Genomic DNA, 21,198 nt, shown 5'->3' with positions numbered 1-21,198 from the left:
ATATAAAGTGATGTGCACAGTTTCATATGGAGTCTATTCTGGACACTTACCTCAATCTGATGTCTTCAGTTGCAAAATCAATTTAAGACCCTGCACAATCTCCTACTCCAGCCAGTTCTGCAAGACTGTCATATTATCTTAATTCTGGGCTTGTGTACATTGTAGAATTTAAACACTCCATCATTTGTGCTCCCTCCTTCATTGACTGGACCTAAAGATATACTTTTGCTGCCCTAATCGTCCTGATTTCAGACGAACCTTAAAACCTGCTTCATTCACCAAGGTTTTGATCACCCCTCTGAGAATCTCATGTGGCTCAGTTGCAAATTTCACCTGATAACACTTAACGTGAAGTGCCTTGGGATGTTTGAGTGCATGTTCTTGCTATATACGTTTTTGTTGATCATAGATGCACCGTTATTTTATGACATTAGCTCTAGATCTATATTAGTTTCAAATAAAAAGTTGCTACAATGCATAATTTACTAGCAAAGAAAACCTCAAGTGGTCAGTAAAGTTGACAATGACCATAAATCTGGACTCCGTGCAGCATTTTGTACCTTTCCTGTTAAAGATTATAACCCTTGTATACTAAATTAAATCAGCTTTACTTATGCAACAGAGAATAACAGATCACACAAGTAAAGGCAATTAATTAGTGAAATATACATCTTCAATAAACAAATAACGGCAGGCAACAACAGCTACACGAACTGTCAAATATCTGCAAATTTTCACATGTTTACACTGTTTGGCCAACAGTCCAGAATTTCTCTGGAATCAGTTAATTTTCTTTGTTGAACACTGCTGTGGGCAAGTCAGGAGAAAAGTAAAAGGGATATTTCCCTTCTCATCACCCCCAAACTTTCTTCAAACATATTAGTTTAGTTAAAAGAAAAATCCAAATGGAGAAACGGAGGCTTAAATGGTCAGGATGAAATGAAGAAATCTGTCCAACCATGATTTGGAGGTGCCGGTGTTGGACTGGGGGGTACAAAGTTAAAAAATCACACACAACACCAGGTTATAGTCCAACAGGTTTATTTGGAAGCACTAGCTTTCGGAGCACTGCTCCTTCATCAGGTGGTTGTGGAGGGCACAATTGTAAGGCACACAATTTATAGCAAAAGTTTACAGTGTGATATAACTGAAATTATACATTGTGATTTACATACAAAAAAAGTGAAACTATGACGGTCATTCTAACAGATGAGAGACTTAACAAACAATCAAGGTATTTTCCAATGTAGAATTTCAGTTAGATCACACTGTAAACTTTTGCTATAAATTATGTGTCTTACAATTGTGTCCTTCACAACCACCTGATGAAGGAGCAGTCTCCGAAAGCTAGTGCTTCCAATTAAACCTGTCGTTGTGCGATTTTTAACTCTGTCCAACCACAGTTGGTACCCTGTAATCACTGAGGAAGCTGGTCAAACTTTGAAATTAAAGTAATCATTTGGTCCCTAATAAGAAACCACAAACACGAAATCAAAAAAGTATGTATTTTTATAATAATTTAAAGCATCAAATTTGATTTTAACAATGTTATTTGATAAATGTATGAATTTGACCAATGTTTAACCACCAAAGACATCCCATTCAGTTTAGCACTGAAGTCAAGTTCACATTTAAAATATCACAGTTCCAAGCACCGAAATCACACATCACCTGTTTCAGAATTCTACAGTAGGAAATACAATTTTTATTCTCCACCACAAAACAAAAGCTTTGCACACAATTCATTATTAAACAGTTGCAATGTTCATATTTCTCAAACAAACTGGAATTCGTTTGCTCGTGGTTGTTCAAACCCCATGCTGTACTGTCGGGTCCAGTCAGTTTGGTTCAGCTTAAACAGACCAAAACAGCGGCACTGGAAGAAATCCACCATATTCCGGAAACAGCCATGACTGCAATCAATGAGCCAACATTTTAGCATCCAGCACAGCTTTGTTTCTGCAACAGTCATGATACTATCGCAAATACATCATTCCCTCCCGAAATCCCGTGGCACTATGGCTCGAGCTGAGGGAGCAGGCCCCCTGGCTTGTTCATGGAATTCTTTTGTATTTCATGACAACACATTGTCGCATTTTGAATGGTCATAAACTGCAATGATAGTGACTATTGCCCCACATTCTTAAAATTCAACTCCCTCGTACACAATTCTGACATTTATTTTGTTCCTTGTTGGTATTAAAAGATAAAATAAACTTCTGACCACGTACATAAAAAAAGGGGACCAGTCAAACTATGTTCAGGGTCCTGGAATTCCATCAATTAAGGGCAATTTGGACAGATTAGAATGGGAGCACCATCAACTTTCTTAACTATGGGACTAAATTAAATCGAAACGCATTAAAACTTGAAGTAAATACACTGGCTTTTTAAAAATAAAGATTACAGTTTAACAGCAAAGCACTTCACAACTTAGAAAGTGATGAGATGGGAGCAGTTGAATACAAGCTGCAACACAAAGACTAATGGGAGACTGGTGTACACGGACAATTTACCTTGGGCCAATATGGCCACTGAGGGTCAAGTGACCTCCTATGATATAGGAATAAACGACCACAGTTAGGGTGCACTCAACTGAATGAGCAGAATTGAAAAATATGGTGTTGGAAAAACACAGCAGGCCAGGCAGCATCCGAGGAAGAGAATCGACGTTTCGGGCATAAGCCCTTCTTCAGGAAGGCTTATGCCGAAACATCAATTCTCCTGCTCCTCGGATGCTGCCTGGCCTGCTGTGTTTTTCCAGCACCACATTTTTCAACTCTGGTACTCCAGCATCTGCAGTCCTCACTTTCTTCTGAATAAGCAGAATTGAAACATATCTGGAATTCACATCTGTTGTTTGCCAAGATACAGAAATCTCAAACTTAATAAAATTCCAGACTTTTTATTGGCGCACTTGACATACAACACAAAAAAATGTCTGCAGAAACTAATCAAGCATGGTGTGAAGTAGGTCTCCACTACTGAGCAATGGCTTCTAACTTCAATCATCCTGGTTTCAAGTTAGAAGTATGGGTCATTGGGCTGAAGATGACCACAGATAGAGGAGGAATGGGGAGAACAGTCCAACAGCCCACAAATCAGGAGTTCAAAAAGAGATTAAAAAAACTGAAATAGCTGGAGAAACTCAGCATGTCTGGTATCGAGAGAAACAGAGTTAATGTTTTGAATCCAAGGACCCTTCGTCAACTAAGGGATCTTAGATTACTTACAGTGTGGAAACAGGCCCTTCGGCCCAACAAGTCCACACCTACCCTCCGAAGAGCAATCCACCCAGACCCAGTCCCCTACATTTATCCCTTCACCTAACACTCTCGGCAATTTAGCATGGCCGATTCACCTAATGTGCACCTAACCTGTGGGAGGAAACCGGAGCATCCGGAGGAAACCCACGCAGACACGGCGAGAATGTGGAAACTCCACATAGACAGTTGCCTGAGGCGGGAATTGAACCTGGGTCTCTGGCGCTGTGAGGCAGCAGTGCTAACCACTGTACCACCGTGCCACCCATGATCAGTGGATGTTAACACTGTCTCTCCACAGATGCTGTCAGACCTGCTGAACTTTTCTAGTAATTTTTGTTTTTGGTTTGCTTCAGTTCACCAGCATCCACAGTTCTTTGTTTTAGTTGAAAAGGAGATATTCTTCCAACTCGAAGAGCAGGACTCTGCGTAACAACCAGTCAACTCAGACAGTGCAAAAGGGACTCATTCATTTTCACCCTGAAGTATTAGTCTCTACAGAAATGTTGCAATGATTTCACCTGGAAACCCAGAAACTTTCATTCACTTCCAGAGAACTATGAGAGAACCCACCCTGGTCTACATCATGTACATCTTTCGGATTAAAATCTTCACAAAAGATTTAAGTGTTGAATTTCAGCACATACCCTTAATGCATGCTTTGTCTCGAGAATCACGTCTAGTTGATTGCATGTATCAGGGGTCAAGGATGCTTCATCACATTTACTTTTTGATGTGTGAATAATCCCCATTGTTTCTTCTAACTTAAAATTTACCCAAAAGCCTGCATCACACTTATCACTGGAAATCATGATACAGTGAAATACTTACTTGAAAGGGTTTTGCTTAAGTCCATGATGTTGACCATTGTGCGCACGCTTGATCAGAGTGACCCTTTCACTGGTTGTCAGACCCAAATAGAAAATCTAAAAGAGGGAAAAACACCTTTTAGTCTCTCAAATATCTTTGCATTCAGTCTTGTCTATTTAAAATGAATATTTATTCAGAATGATGATTGAGACTTTTAAATAAATCATGAGAAATCCATTGACATGCATAACAGCAGCTGTTAACCAGAACATCCCACTGAATCAGATACTGAGAGCGCAAGCGAGTCAGGTGGACAGACAGAGGCAGGAGTCAGGCAGACAGAGTACCAAAGGATTGGAGAGAATTCAAACTATAGGGAGAGGCTGAGTACGCTGGGACTGTTTTCTCCAGAGTGTCGGAGGCTGAGGGGTGACCTTAGAGGTTTATAAAATCATGAGGGGGCATGGATAGGGTGAATAGACTTTTCCCTGGGGTCGGGGAGGCCAGAACCAGGGGGCACAGATTTAAGGTGAGAGGGGAAAGATTTAAAAGGGACCTAAGGGGCAACTTTTTCATGCAGAGCGTGGTGTGAGTATCGAATGAGCTGCCAGAGGAAGTGGTGGATGCTGGTACAAGTACAACATTTAAAAGGCATCTGAATAGGTATATGAATGTTTTTGAGGGATATAGGTCACATACTGGCAAATGGGATTAGATTGGTTTGGAATATCTGGTTGGCATGGGCGGAGTTGGACCAAAGGGTCTATTTCCGTGCTGTACATCTCCATGACTCTATGCAGCACCTCTGGTCATCCAGTACTGGTTAAGTATAGAAGACTGACAAATGATCAACAATAATTTATCAATTGGAGAATATGGGTAGGCAGTGGCGAAGGTGGTAATTCCACTGGATTAGCAATTCAGAGACCCAGACTAATGTTTGAAACACGCGTTTGAAACTCACATTGACAGATGGTAAAAACTAAAAAAAAAAAAAATCGAAAAGCTGGTCTAACAGGGACAGAGTAACCTTTGTTTATTGTTTTAAACACCCACATCATTCACTAATGTTCTTTAGGAAAGGAAATCTGTCACTCCTACCTGGTCTGATCTACATGTGACTCCACACCCACAGCAATGTGATTGATTCTTAACTAATGAACAAAGAATAATACAGCTCAGGAACAGACCCTTAGCCCTCCAAGCCTGCGCTACCATATTTTGCCCTTCTATACTAAAACTGTCTTCACTTACAGGATCCATATCCCTCTTTTCTTTTCCTATTCACGTATTCCCTCCAGGTGTTATTTGAATGTTAGCTATTGTGTCTGCTTCCACCACCATCTTTGCCAAGATTATCCCTGCCACCCTTCTTAAATAATGGGACAAAGATTGGCTATTCTCCACTCCTCTGGGACCTCACTTGTGGCTAAAGAGGATACAAAGATGTCGGTCAATGATACAGCAATTTGTTCTCTTGCTTTCCTCAATATACTGGGATAAGAATAAAAACTCTTTTAAAAAGCCAAGCAAGTCACTGAGTTAAAGGATAGTTGAAATGAGCAATAAATGCCAATGGTGTATATATCTCAGGAATATAATAAGTCTCTCAATGCATATTACATGCAACTTATAAATTTATTTTTCTATTTTTAGCTTCAAGAAGAATATAACATTTTTATTGTTAGAAGAGAGAGGTGGCTGAGGTTCTATTATTGATTTTCTGAATGTTAAGATCAACAATAGAGTGAAAGAGTGCACTGAGGCCAATGGCATGTGATGATCGACCAATAAATCGATATCCTTGTTTTCAGCCGAATGAACATTGCACTTGGCTCATGAGTGGAGCGTACAGATGACGTTAACAGCTAACCTCGAAGAAGGTAAACTGTCCCAAAAAAAAAGGGCATTTATTAGTCATAAGCAATCTGTACCAGTAAGGTGGAGGGCACTGAAGAATTCCAATTAAATATTACTGAATGCACTTTCAATAAAAAAAACTGAAGGTATAGACAACTATTAATTCTTTCCCAGTAATAGCTGATATTTTGCCAAACACTCTGGGCCATTTACATTTGGCTGTCCTTAAAGATTTAGTGATGAGACATGTGTTTTTATAATGTTGAAATAGACTGTGCCACGGGCATCAATTGGTTACGAATCATTTGAACAAACAGTTTACCAAACTTGACTTCATGTCTTTATGAAGCTTAAAACATTAAATCATATTTAAAAATACTAATCACGGCATAATTACAACAGGGAAAAACAGCAATTAATTCATTTGATTGCACAGGTATAATTCTTAAAATGCAAAAAAAAATTGCATTGGAATGCTTTCATGCACGTACGTAATGTATATTAATACATGTCAATAACTTTCATCTAATATTTGGCATGGGGTTAATTCCTGAAACATTGCCCACTTTTCACAATAATTTAAATAACAGATCACCATAGTAGCATCACAAGAAAGGAGAGGTTATTGAACAGTCATATTATACAAATGTAATGTCATGTCTAATCCAGCGTTAATATCTTTACCTGATAGAGCTGGTTTAATAGGAGGAATGTCACCCATGAAGAATGGAACACTACAAGTAGAAAAATCCATATTATCCATGGAGAGCATGAAATTATTTGGGTCAGGAATAGCCATAGTCCATCCTTCTCATAGCTAGTTGAACAATGTATGGACCAGTCTACAAGAATAAAACCATTTATGATTATTTCTTGAAATGCTCACAAGACAAGTATTTGGTACACCCAAGCCTTGACACAATAATCAAATTTTAATTATTAGCTGGCTAGACTTAATCATCAGTATATCATGTCTATGTTGTGGTTCTGTTCGCCGAGCTGGAAGTTTTTGTTGCAAACGTTTCATCCCCTGGCTAGGCGACATCATCAGTGCTTGGGAGCCTCCTGCGAAGCGCTTCTTTGATGTTTCCTCCGGTATTTATAGTGGTCTGTCCCTGCCACTTCCGGTTGTCAGTTTCAGCTGTCCGCTGTAGTGGTTGGTATATTGGGTCCAGGTCGATGTGTTTGTTGATGGAGTTTGTGGATGAATGCCATGCCTCTAGGAATTCCCTGGCTGTTCTCTGTCTGGCTTGCCCTATGATAGTAGTGTTGTCGGAGAATGCACTACAAGGGTATACAGGAAAGCCACTCACACAGACCAAGTCCTAAACTATGAAAGTAACCACCTCAACACACACAAACGAAGCTGCATCAGGACACTATTCAGAAGGGCCACAACACACTGCAGTACACCAGAACTGCAAAAAGAAGAAGAGGAACACCTATACAAGGTATTTGCCAAAAACGGATACCCGCGCAACTTCATCCACAGATGCTTAAGAGAAAGACCACAGAACGAGGACATACCACAACCAAAAGGACTAGCCACACTACCATACATCAGGAGCATCTTGGAACTGACAGCCAGACTACTGCGACCACTAGGACTTATAACAGCACACAAACCAACAGCTACCCTCAGACAACAACTCACCAGAACGAAGGACCCGATACCCAGCATGAGCAAAACTAATGTAGTGTACAAAATCCCATGCAAGGACTGCACAAAACACTATATAGGACAAACAGGAAGACAGCTAACAATCCGTATACATGAACATCAACTAGCCACGAACCAGCTATCCTTAGTAGCCACACACACAGACAACAAGCAACATGAATTCGACTGGGACAACACTACTATCATAGGGCAAGCCAGACAGAGAACAGCCAGGGAATTCCTAGAGGCATGGCATTCATCCACAAACTCCATCAACAAACACATCGACCTGGACCCAATATACCAACCACTACAGCGGACAGCTGAAACTGACAACTGGAAGCGGCAGGGACAGAACACTATAAACACCGGAGGAAACATCAAAGAAGCGCTTCGCAGGACGCTCCCAAGCATTGATGATGTCGCCTAGCCAGGGGACGAAACGTTTGCAACAAAAACTTCCAGCTCGGCGAACAGAACCACAACAACGAGCACCCGAGCTACAAATCTTCACACAAACTTTGAATATCATGTCTATTTCCGAACTGAACTGCAAAGTCCCTGAGATATTTTGCTTTCAGGAGTACAAGCAATTAAGATTTCATATTAGGGTTAGATAATGCACAGTCAGCACCCTCATGAAAAACATCTTCTGGTAGAATCCAGTTAAATATACAGTATAAAATTTTAAACATATGCTTGGGCACACTAGCACTGCATGCGAGAAAATCCATATAAAATGCAACAGGTTCAAATGAAACATAATATAAAACAAACTGCTGCAAATGCTGGAGATCAAACAAAAGCAGAAATTGCTGGAGAAACTCGGCAGCTCTGGCTGCATCTGTGGAGAGAGAAACAGGATCAACTTTTCAAGTTGGAACAAATTACCGCAGATGCTGGAATCTATTCTGAAAACACACTGGAGATCATTGCAGGTCAGACAGCATCCATGGTGAGAGAACAAACTAATGTTTCAAGTTCAGATGACTCGTCTTAGCTTGCTTTCTCTCCATGGATGCTGTCTGACCCACTGTGATCTCCAGTGTTAGTTGTTTTCAGTCAACATTGTTAACAACGTTAACCATTTTCTCTTCACAGATGCTGCCAGACCTGCAGAGTTTCTCTGGATTAAGAACGGGTGCTTATTATTTATTGGCTTGAAGACAACACTGACCTGTAGGGCTCCAGTGGTGCAGGGGTTACCTACCTTTGAGCCAGGAGGTCTGGGTTCAAGTCCTACTTCCTCCAGAGATGTGTAATAACATCTGAGCAGCTGGATTAGAAAATATTTACAACATTGCCCTGATAATGTTACACATGAGCAAAGCGGAGTCAGGTGGGAATGCTACCACTAAACCAAAGGCTTGATGTCACCTGGTTGGAGAGGTGAAGGTGGTCATTGTCTCAAGGATTAGAAATTAATCAATTGGGACTCAAACAAAACAAAAATTTTCTTTTCAAAGGTTTGTGAATCTTTGCTATTTACTACCATATAGGATTTTTGATGCCTGTTTATCAAGTTTATTCATGATTGGGAAACTTACAGAATGAATGGATCAGATAAAGCTCTGCAGTCTTGCTCCAACTGTCGAGAATACTGGAGGACAATTAAACAAACTCGAGGAGCCAACTCCTAAAATTATCCCCATCCTCCGTAGTGGGGGAACAGCAAAGCCTTTGTTGCAACCACCTTCAACCAGAAGTCCCAAGTGGCCAATCCACCTCACAGCCCGGTCTTGAGGTCCCCAGCACTACTAATGACAATCTTTAGTCAACTTAATTGATTTTACATGAAATCAAGAAATGGCAGAAGATAATGGATACAGCAAAGATTATTAGTCCTATCAATATCCCAGATGTAGTACTGAAGAATAACGATCCTGAATTAGCTATGCTCCAAGTCAAGCAGCTTCAGTACAGCTACAATAGAAACATTTACCAAAAAATGTAGAATATTTCACCAAACATGCTCTGCCCAAGAGAAAAATCAGGCTAAAAGAAAATCCAGTCAATTACTACTTCAGACAACTCTCAGTTATCAGCAAAGTGATAGGAACTGTTGTTAACAGTGCTATCATGTTGCATTCACAGCAATAACCTGCACACCGATGCCCAGTTGGATTCCACCAGCTGCTCATCCTCAGGACTCTTTACATTCTTGGCTCAAACATGGACCAGTGGGGTGAACACAAGAGAAATCAAACTCACCCAACCACATCAATGCAAGAGAGGGACTACCTTTAACATTTGACTGAATTTGGCATCAAGAAACCTTAGCAAATACAGTCAACAGGAAGCAGGAGGAAACTCTCCACAGATCATACTCATACCTAGTGCAAAGGATGGCAATTATGGATGCTGAAGGTCATCCAGCTGAATGGAGGATATCACTGCTTAAGAAGCTTAGAATAGAGTCTGAGGCCCAAACATCTTATACGATATAGAACATCACAGCGCAGTACAGGGCCTTCGGACCTCGATTTTGCACCGTCCTGTAAAACCAATCCGAAACCCATCTCACCTACACTATTCCATCCTCATCCATATGTTTATGCAATGACCATTTAAATGCCCGTAAAGGTGGGGAGTCTACTACTTTTGCAGGCAGTGTGTTCCACACCCCTACTCTCTGAGTAAAAAAACTACCTTTGACACCTGTCCTATATCTATCACCCCTCAATTTAAAGCTATGTCCCCTCGTGCTCGCCATCACCATCTGAGGAAAAAGGCTCTCGCTGTTTGCCCTATCTAACCCTCTGATTATCTTGTAAATCTCAATTAAGTTACCTCTTAACCTTCCTCTCTCCAATGAAAACAGCCTCAAGTCCCTCAGCCTTTCCTCATAAGACCTTTCCTCCATACCAGGCTACATCCTAGTAAATCTCCTCTAAACCCTTTCCAAAGCTTCCACCTCTATAATGTGGTGACCAGAACTGCACGCAATACTCCAAGTGCGGCCGCACCAGAGTTTTGTACAGCTGAAGCATGACCTCATGGTTTCAAAACTCAATCCCTCTCCCAATAAAAGCTAACACACCGTATGCCTTCTTAACAGACCTATCAACTTGGGTGTCAACTTTGAGGGATCCACGTACATGGATATCAAGACCTCTCTGCTCATCTACACTACCAAGAATCTTACCATAAGCTGAGTACTCTGCATTCCTGTTACTCCTTCCAAAGTGAATCACCTCTCACTTTTCTGCATTAGACTCCATTTGCCACCTCTCAGCCCAGCTCTGCAGCTTATCTATGCCCCTCTGTAACCTACAACATCCTTCGGCACTGTCCACAACTGTACCGACCTTCGGGTTGTCCGCAAATTTACCACATCATCCTTTTATGCCCTCATCCAGGTAGTTTATAAAAATGACAGACAGCAGTGGACCCAAAACCAATCCTTGCTGTACACCACTAGTAACTGAACTCCAGGATGAACATTTTTCATCAAACACCACCCTCTGTCTTCTTCAGCTGCTTCATCATAAGGCCAGAAGTGGGGATATATACTAATGAATACACTATGTTCCATTCGTGACTCAATAGATAATAGGTGCAGGAGTAGGCCATTCGGCCCTTTCAGTCAGCACCACCATTATGATCATGGATGATCATCCACAATTAGTATCCTTTTCCTGCCTTATCCCCATAACCCTTGATTCCACTAACGTTAAGAGCTCTATCCATCTCTTTCTTGAAAGTATCCAGAGACTTGGCCTGTACTGCCTTCTGAGGCAGAGCATTCCATATATCCACTACTCTCTGGGTGAAGAAGTTTCTCCTCAACTCTGTTCTAAATGACTTACCCCTTATTTTTAAATTGTGTCCTCTGGTTCTAGAATCACCCATCAGCGGAAACATGCTTCCTGCCTCCAGACTGTCCAATCCTTTAATAATCTTATTAGACTCCTTTGACACTGAAGCAATCTATGCTGATATGCATCAAAACCTAAATGTTCAGACTTTAGTTGACAGTTGGGAAGGAACATCCACAACCACACAATTGTCAGGCAATGACCATTTCCACCAGGAAAGAATCTAACCATCTCACCTTGACATTCAATGGCATTACCATCACAATCTCTCACTAGCAACTTCCTGGTTACTACTATTGTGAGAAATCAAACTCAGCCAACCACATCAATGCTGTGACTATAAAACTGCTTGAAGCTGGGAAATCTGCAGTGAGTTTCTCTCCTTCTGACTCGCCAAACTGTGTCCTCTATCTTCAAGCTGCACCAACTACAAGAGGAGAAACTCAACAAGTTCAACATCAAAACAAAGTAGCCTGCAGCACCTTGTCCATTAACTTAAAGATTCACTCCCTCCACAACCAGCCCTCATGGCAATGGCGCTTACCAGCTACAAGATGCACTAGAACAACTCAAGAAGTTGCTTTCGATTGAACTTTCCCAACAGAAAACCTCTCCCAACTAGAAGGGCAAGAACATCAGAAAATATAGGAAAAACATCAACAGGTTCCTCTCCAGTCATACTGCATCCTGATTTGGGACTACATCACAGTTCCTTCACCATGTCTGGAATTCCCTCCCTAAAAGCAATGGTGGGTATACTCAAATTACTTGCAACAATTAAAAAAAAGCTCACAGTGCCTTCAAGGCAATTTGGGATTAGCAACAACTGCTGACATTAGAAACTAATGGAAGTGAACTGAAGGTTATGAGGAAATGCTGGGAAGTGAAGTTAATGGAGAAGCTCAGATATGATCTTATTAAACATAAAGCAGGTGTACAAACCTACACACACAAACCAATTCGGACGAATGGATTATTCAGCCACTCAAACCTGCTGCCCCATTCCATAATATCATAGCTTATCTGACTGTGGACTCAACACCACATTCACACTGATCCCAATAACTATGGACCCCTTTATTATTATTAATCTATCTACCTCTGCCCGAAAGATATCCACAGCACTTTGGCGACTTCCAAAGAGTTTGAGCCTTATGAGAAAAAAAACTATTCTGTCTTATATGAGAAACTCCTTATTTTTAAACTGTTCTAATCTCTCTTGCAAGAGAAAACATCCTTTCAGCATCCACCCTGTCAAGTGCCCTCAGGATCTTATATATGTTTCAATAAGATCACAGCTCAGTCTTCTGAACTTCAATGGATACAAGCCCAGCCTGCCCAACCTTTCCTCATAACACTCCCATCCCAGGAATCGGTTGTATAAGCTTGTTCTGAACAGTCTCTAACACGTTTATATCTTTGAATAAGGATACCAAACCTGTACACAGTACATTGGATGTGATCGCCAACACCTTGTTCAAATGTAGCAAAACATCCCTAATTTTATATTCCAGTCCCCTTACAATAAATACCAATGTTCCACTTGCCTTCTGGATTTTGCTCTATACCAACACATGATTCATGCACCATGACACCTAGACCACTTTCTACTGCAGAGTTCTGCAATCTCTCCCCATCTAAGCAATGTGTTTTAACCTTCCTGCCAATAGGACACGTACACATATTCTTTCATATGCTCATCTGCCAAACTTTTATCTAGTCACTTAACATTCTATATCCCTTTGCCAACTCCGTGTCCTTTTCGCAACTAATTGCATAGATATTTTTGTAACATCAAATTTAGCAACTACATGTTCAGTCCCTTCATAGTTATTATGATAAAATGTAAATAGTTGAGGCCCCAACACTGCTTCCAAGAGCAAGGTATAACCCGCTCCTGCTCATATTTATGTTATGCTTAAACTCTCAGCGACATATGAAACCCCTGGTTAGAGCACTGCATTTAAATTACCAAATATTGGATTTTATATGCATCAACTAATAAACAGATCTTGAAGTTAAGTCAAATTACCAACAGGTTAATTGCAAGAAATTGTTTAAAAAATGGTGTGAAATTGCACAATTATTTCACAATATTAAGCAGACATCTTTTTTCTCAAAAAAGTCAAAGAAAAGGTATAACCATAAACTTAAAGAGTAAGGATGCTCTAGCTTAAAAAAAAGTCTTGGCAATTTATATTGTCACTGATTTCATAATTTTTTCTAATCCGTGCACCAAGGAACAAACGGCACAAACTCTCTAATCGTAGGCAACAAGGGATTTAAAAAGTCATTGGCATTCAGATAGGAGGTGACTGATGGAGGAATGGAAATGCACTCTTAACTTGGTAGGACAACAACAAAAAAAAATTGCTAAAAAGAGAAACAATGTCAAAGAATTTTGTCTTGCACTCATCAGGACTGAGACAAGAATCCAGGCTTAGAGGGGGAACAGCAACTTAGAGTGTGAGAAGAGGGTGCTGATTGGTTGGATCATTCCATACACTGCACCTTTTTCATGGAGGAAAGGACCATGAAGACTGCCAATGCCTGATGCATTCCTCATGGCAACACCCTGACCAATTGGAGTCAACCTGCCTGGGCTGAATTATTTTCAGATGATTGATGGTTAACAATTCCTACTGTGTCATGATGCCAACCATGTTCGAACAGTCAGCACCACTACATTCTGCACAAATTAGTGTTCCCTTTCCAACCATGGTTTCTTGCGTGTTAGTCCTGATGAATGCAACATGAAATGCTTTGGCTTTGTTTGTCTTTTTATCAACATTTAAGTGAATGGACATCACCAAGACAGCATAGGATCACCTGAATATGATAATTCTGACACAGTGCCATTGAGAACAAAATTGACCTTACACACAATTTCAAGTTTTCTGTTTGCCTTTTGTACAAGTATATGACAATTAGCACTTATTTACACTGCATGAGATTCAAATTGAACATTTTAATAGAATTCTTCTTTCAAACAGAAAAAAGTACCTTGGAAAAAATCACTTACAGACAATAGTTCCATAACCCATCCAGCCAACTACTGTAAACAGGAAAAACAGGAAGCTAACAAAATACCGTTGATTCAATGCACCTATTTAAAAAGAATAAAATTTGTGGTGAAATAACTCATAACAAGCAACTCACGTATTAATTGCAAGTCGATTCCAATCCCGATGGGATACTGATTAATATTGCTTAACAATTATTAGAACACCCTGTACTTCTCCTTCTACAATATTCAACATTGTACATAGAAATTTATTCACAGAATATTAAACGATACAAAACAATGCTCTAAAATAGGAAGCCTTCAGCAATGAAAGATCAGTGCTGGAGTCAAAGGAACACCTTTCACATTTGCAAGTCGACTGAAATATTCTTGTTCTCGAGTGGCAAAGACTATTGGATTCAAAGGTTTAAACTAGCACACTGAATGATAGGGAGAATAGTATTTATTTATTACTTAATTAAAACATGATAAAAAGGTGGGAGGGCAAGTGATGTGTCACAGTTACAGAATGTGGGAGATCCTGGATGCCAGTGTCACAGACACTGAAAATCTACGTGTCCACAGCTCATGCAGCTTCAGTTCAAAGTTTGAGCTGGAAGCTAAACTACAGAGAATATGGCACATTAGGGTGGGGAAATGTCATCGGGACCCTGTACTGCACGAAGTGAGCAATTTAGGTCCCATATCTAAGGAAGAATGTGCTGGCCTTGGAAGGGGTCTGCGGGAGTTTTACAATAATGATCCTATGGACAAAGGGCTGGTCATATGAGGATTAGTTAAGGACTCCATCTGTACTTGATGGAGTTTAGAAGGATGAGGCAGGATCTCACTGAAACAGAATACTAAGACACCTGGATAGAGTAGATGTGGAGAAAATGTTTCCATTAGTAGGAGGGACAAAAACATGGGCACAGCCTCAGAATAAGGGGATACACTTTACAAATGAGATGAAGAAGAATTTCTTCAGCCAGAAGGTAATTAATCTGTGGAATTAATCATTGTCGCTGAAGGCTGTGGAGGACAAGTCATTGAGACAGAGATAGAAAGGTTCTTAATTAGTAAGGGAATCAGGGTTATGGGGAGAAGGCAGCAGAATGGGGTTGAGAAACATATCAGCCATAAACAAATGGCAGAGCAGACACGATGGGCTGAATGGCCTAAGTCTGCTCCTATATAGAATGAGAAGTAAAAGATGACGATTAATAACCTCAAATTCCATTTTGGATATTTCTATATAAACAAGACTATAAATACTTTCATACCCCCACTTTACTGCTGGCAAACTTTGGCAGGTCTGCCTTCATGTAGATGAAGAAAGATGACCATGGCTTACAGAAAGAACGTGTTTAATGAGCATTCTCGCTTACATACAAGCAAGAATGAACTATAAAATAGAAACCACAACTGTGAAAAACATGAAGAGTGACAACTGATTAGGGAGTACTGTTATGCAGCTCTCATGTAAAAAGAAAACCAAGAGTAAATTGATGGTGTTGGTGGCTTACAAGATCACAGGAAGGATTAGTGTGGTTAAGTACACTCAGTTACCAAGTGAAGATTACAGCGTCTCATCACTAGCCCTACCTGAAAGTTGGGGAGAGTTTTATTTAAATTATTTCCAAAATTAATTTGGATTTAGAAGCTTTTGTTTTTGTACGGTTGCCACCTTGAATATCCTCATGCAAAAAAAAACTCACCAATACAAGTTGCAATCCACAGGCAGTGGTGATCATACTTTGCCACACAACAATCACAAACAACACAGTGCTTGGATCGGAGAGGTTTGCGGATCTGAAAATCAACAAACATTTCTTAATAAACCAATCTATTTTCAGATCTTCTGATAATTACATTGCGAAAGATTTTCAGGGCAGAGATGATAAGTCACATTGACGACAAAACAACACAATCATGCAAGTTTAATAAAAGAGTTCACGGGTCATATCTAAAAAATGAGGTGCCAACTTGATACAAAACAGACTACTTGAGTAGTATCTAGCCAACGCTGTGTCCAAGATTAATTGATCTGACAACTAACAGAAGAGCTGCAAAATCTCTGCAGTCCTGCCACATCCAAATATGAATGGTGCTGGATATTTAATCACCTAGTAGGAAGAGCTAGCTACAAAAAATGCCAATCCTCAACCATGAGGGAGCTCAGCACATTAGTCCAAAAGACATGGCTGATACATTGGCATCTATCTTCAACAAACTGCCAAATGGATGATCCATCTTCGTCTCTTCCTGAAGTCCCCAGCATCACAAACGCCAACGAATTCAATTCACTTCACTGATATCAAGAACAGTTGAAAGTACTGATACTGCAAAAGCTATGGGCACTGACAAGATTCCAGCAATAGCACGGAGTACTTATGTTCCAGAACCAGGTGTGCCACTGGTCAAACTGTTTCAATAATGCCACAACACTTATTTACCCAGCAATATGAAAAATTGCCCAGTTAGGCCCAATACACAGCATGGCAGACAAATCCCAATGAGCCTGTCAGTTTTTTCTCAATCATCAGTAACAGATGAACAAGTTGTTGATAGTGCTTTCAAGCAGCATGGCAAAGGATGGTTTGGCTTCCACTCAGACCATTCAGCACCTGACACCATTAAACCTTTGGTCCAAATATGGCCCAAATAGGTGAACTTGAGGTGAAGTGAGAATGACTGCCCTTGAAATCAAGGCTGCATTTGATACAGTTTAGCATCAAAGAACTCGAGGAAAAACTGCTGTTAATGAGAATTAGAAGGAGGAAATTTACTGTCACGGGAGTCATACCTAGCACAAAAGTGTATGGTAGTGCTTACTGGAGGTCATTTGCCTGTGCCAGGCCATCTCTGCAGGAGTTCCTCAAAGGAGCATCCTGGACCCAAACATCTTCAGTTGCTTCATCAATGACCTTTGATAGAGTCATAGAGATGTACAGCATGGAAACAGACCCTTCAGTCCAACCTGTCCATGTCGACCAGATATCCCAACCTAATATAGTTCCACCTGCCAGCACCCAGCCTATATCCCTCCAAACCCTTCCTATTCACACACCCATCCAAATGCCTTTTAAATGTTGCAATTGTACCAGCCTCCACCACTTCCTCTGTCAGCCCTGTCAATCTGAAAAACAACTCTCCACCACCACCCTCTGTCTTATACCTTTGAGCCCGTTCTGTATCCAAATGGCTAGTTCTCCCTGTTTTCTATGAGATCTAACCTTGCTCACCAGGCTCCCATGGGGAACCTCGTTGAATGCCATACTGAAGTCCATATAGATCACATCTACCACTCTGCCCTCATTAATCCTCTTTGTTACTTCTTCAAAAATCTCAATCAAGTTTGTGAGACATGATTTCCCCATGCACAAAGCCATGTTGACTATCCCTAATCAGTCCTTGCCTTTCCAAATACATGTACATCCTGTCCCTCAGGATTCCCTCCAACAATTTGCCCACCACTGACGTCAGGCTCACCGGTCTATAGTTCCCAGGCTTGTCCTTACCACCTTCTTCAACAGTGGCACCACATTAGCTACCCTCCAGTGTTCCGGCCCCTCACCTGTGACTATCAATGATACAAATATCTCAGCAAGAGGCCCAGCAATCGCTTCTCTAGCTTCCCACAGAGTTCTAGGGTACACATGATCAGGTCCTGGGGATTTATCCACCTTTATGCGTTTCAAGACATCCAGCACTTCCTCCTCTGTAATATGGACATTTTGCAAGGTGTCACCATCTATTTCGCTACTTTCTATATCTTCCATATCCTTTTCCACAGTAAATACCGATGCAAAATACTCGTTTAGTATCTCCCCCATTTTCTGCAACTCCACACAAAGGACGCCTTGCTGATCTTTGAAGGGCCCTATTCTCTCCCGAGTTATCCTTTTGTCCTTAATGTATTTGTAAAAGCCCTTTGGATTCTCCTTAATTCTATTTGCCAAAGCCTCCCTTTCTATCCTTCCTGTAGCATTTGTATCCTGAAACATTAAGCTGCCAGTCCTGCCAATCCCTGAGCCATGTTTCTGTAATTGTTATGATATCCTAGTCCCATGTTCCTAACCATGCCCGGAGTTCATCTGCCTTCCCTGTTAGGCCCCTTACATTGACATAAATGCAGTTTAATTTATTAGTCCTACCTTGTCCCCTGCCTGCCCTGACTGTTTGACTCGCTTCTGTTCTCAACTGTACCAGTCTCAGATTGATCTCTTTCCTCACTATCTCCCTGGGTCCCACCCACCCCACCTTACTAGTCTAAATCCTCCTGAGCAGCTGTAGCAAATCTCCCTGCCAGTACAGTAGCGCCTCGTCATACGAACGACCCCACTCACGAACAAATCGGTTTACGAACAGGATTGTACGTAAAAGTTTGCTTCAACCTACGTACGAAATTCAAGGTACGACCGAAGGTACGAACACAAAAAGCCAGTAGTTTCATTATCATTGTTCTGCTTTGCTACGCACGCTTTGAATATCCGAACAATGGGAAAGTTGATTCAGTTTGCGAACTTTTCGGTTCGCGAACCGGGTCCCGGAATGGATTAAGTTCGTAAGTCGAGGCGCTACTGTATATTAGTCCCCTTCCAATTTAGGTGCAAACTATTCTTCTGGTACAGGTCACTTCTTAGAAATAGAGGTAGTCACTGATGATTGCACAATATTCAGCTGCATTTATGAGTATTCAGATAATAGAACAATTTGTGTCAATATGCAGCAAAACCTGGACAATGTTCAGGTTTGGGCTGACAAGTACGAAAGTAAAAGGTAAAGTTTCCATTGTTCTAGCAGACCAGAGAGCTGCGTTCTCATGAGAGAGATATGGATAGAGATGTCTGGTAGTGATTCAACCCAAGGATCACCATGCCTTAGGTGCACGGAGAGGTTGAGATGGAGAGTAATCTCAGTGAGTGCAGGAATTCAACCAGTGGTGTTGGCATTACTCTGGATCATAAACTGGCCATCCAGCCTACTGAGCTAACAGATCCCAAATATGCTAGAAATGTCTGTAATACACAAGTGTTCGGCAATGACCATAACATACAAGTGCTAGGCAATGACAATTGCAAAGAAGAGAGAGAAACTAACCAGCACTTCTTAGGGCAATCACTGATCAGAAACTGAGCTGGACCAGCCTTATAAATACTGTGCCTACAGGAGCAGATCAAGGGCGAGGAATTCTGCAGCACATAACTCATTTTCTGACTCCCCAGTGTCGGTCTACCATTTACAAGTCACAAGTCAGAAATGTGATGGAATACTCTCCACATGCCTGGATGGGTGCAGCTCCAACAACACTCAACAAGCTTGACATCATCCAAGACAGAGGAGTCTTCTTGACTGCGCCCCATCTATGACCTTGAACAATCACTCCCTCTCCCAGCAGTGCACTGCAACAGGAGTGTGCTTCAAGTTCCCTTAACAACACATTCCAAACCATGACATCTAACAGTGAGAAGGACAAGGACAACGGCAACATGCGAACATTGCAACCTGCAGATTATCCTTTGAGTTGCCTCTCCGTTCTGACTTGGAACCATAATCATCCTTCCTTCCCTGTTGCTGCATTAAAATCCTGGAACTCCCACCTTAACAGCACCCTTGGTGCACATACATCAAATGGATTGCAGTGGTTTAAGACAGCACTTCACAATCACCTTCTCAGGGTCAATAAAGAATAGGTCATTAAATGATGACCCAGTCAGCAATACTCAACCCACGGACAAAGAAAAGGTCACATATAGAACATAGAATATTACAGCGCAGTACAGGCTCTTCAGCCCTCAACGTTGTACCAACCGATTGAACCAATCTGAAGCCCATTGAACCTACACTATTCCACTTGCATCCATATCCCTATCCAATGACCATTTAAATACCCTTAAAGTTGGCAAGTCTACTACTGATGCAGGCAGTGCGTTCCAGGCCCCTACTACTGTGAATAAAGAAACTACCTCTGACATCTGCCCAACGTCTATCACCCCTCAATTTAAAGCTATGTCCCCTTGTGCAAGCCATCACCATTCAAGGAAAAAGGCTCTCACTGTCCAACCTATCGAATCCACTGATTATCTTATATGTCTCGATTAAGTCACCTCACAACCCTCTTCACTCTAACGAAAACAGCCTCAAGTGCCTCAAACTTTGCTCATAAAACCTTCCCCCCATACCAGGCAACATCCTAGTAAATCTCCTCTGAACCCTTTCCAAAGCTTCCATATCTTTCCTATAATGCGGTGACCAGAACTGCATGCAATACTCCAAGTGCGGCCGCATCAGAGTTTTTTTTTTACAGCTGCAGTATGCCCTCGTGGTTCCAAAACTCAATCCATCTATCAATAAAAGTTAACACACTGTATTTGCCTTCTTAACAACCCTATCAACCTGAGTGGCAACTTTCAGGGATCCATGTACATGGACACAGATCTCTCTGCTCACCTACACTACTAAGGATCTTAACCATTGGCCCATTACTGTTTGTTCCTGTTACTCCTTCCAAAGTGAATTACCTCACTTGTCTGCATTAAACTCCATTTGCCACCTCTCGACCCAGCTCTGCAGCTTATCTATGTCCCTTTGTGACCTGCAACATCCTTCAGCACTATCCACAACTCCATTGACCTTAGTGTCATCCGCAAATTTACTAACCCATCCTTCTACGCCGTCATCCAGGTCATTTATAAAAATGGCAAACAACGGTGACTCTAAAACAGATTCTTGTGGTAACTGAACTCCAGGATGAACATTTCCCATCAGCCACCACCCTCT

The 21,198-nt window shown here is 41.2% G+C and overlaps 1 protein-coding gene across 3 annotated transcripts in view; it reads right to left on the bottom strand.

Annotated features, from left to right (window-relative positions):
- Positions 1-1,491: 1,491 nt before the first annotated feature.
- zdhhc13 (zDHHC palmitoyltransferase 13) overlaps positions 1,492-21,198 on the bottom strand; it is a 64,319-nt gene continuing 44,612 nt past the window's right edge. For all 3 annotated transcript variants that reach the window (XM_043705365.2, XM_087996261.1, XM_043705366.2), the window contains 5 exons: positions 16,134-16,227; positions 14,434-14,517; positions 6,618-6,775; positions 4,095-4,189; positions 1,492-1,913 (listed from right to left, as the gene is read on the bottom strand). In XM_043705365.2, coding sequence (XP_043561300.2) covers positions 1,775-1,913; positions 4,095-4,189; positions 6,618-6,775; positions 14,434-14,517; positions 16,134-16,227 — 570 coding nt within the window. In that variant the 3' untranslated portion in view covers positions 1,492-1,774. The remainder of the gene's footprint in view (positions 1,914-4,094; positions 4,190-6,617; positions 6,776-14,433; positions 14,518-16,133; positions 16,228-21,198) is intronic.

Source organism: Chiloscyllium plagiosum, unplaced genomic scaffold (assembly GCF_037043375.1).
Source record: "Chiloscyllium plagiosum isolate Xiang-an unplaced genomic scaffold, Cpla_swu_hap1 HiC_scaffold_18, whole genome shotgun sequence".
Taxonomy (NCBI): domain Eukaryota; kingdom Metazoa; phylum Chordata; class Chondrichthyes; order Orectolobiformes; family Hemiscylliidae; genus Chiloscyllium; species Chiloscyllium plagiosum.
This window is presented reverse-complemented; position numbering and strand designations above follow the sequence as displayed.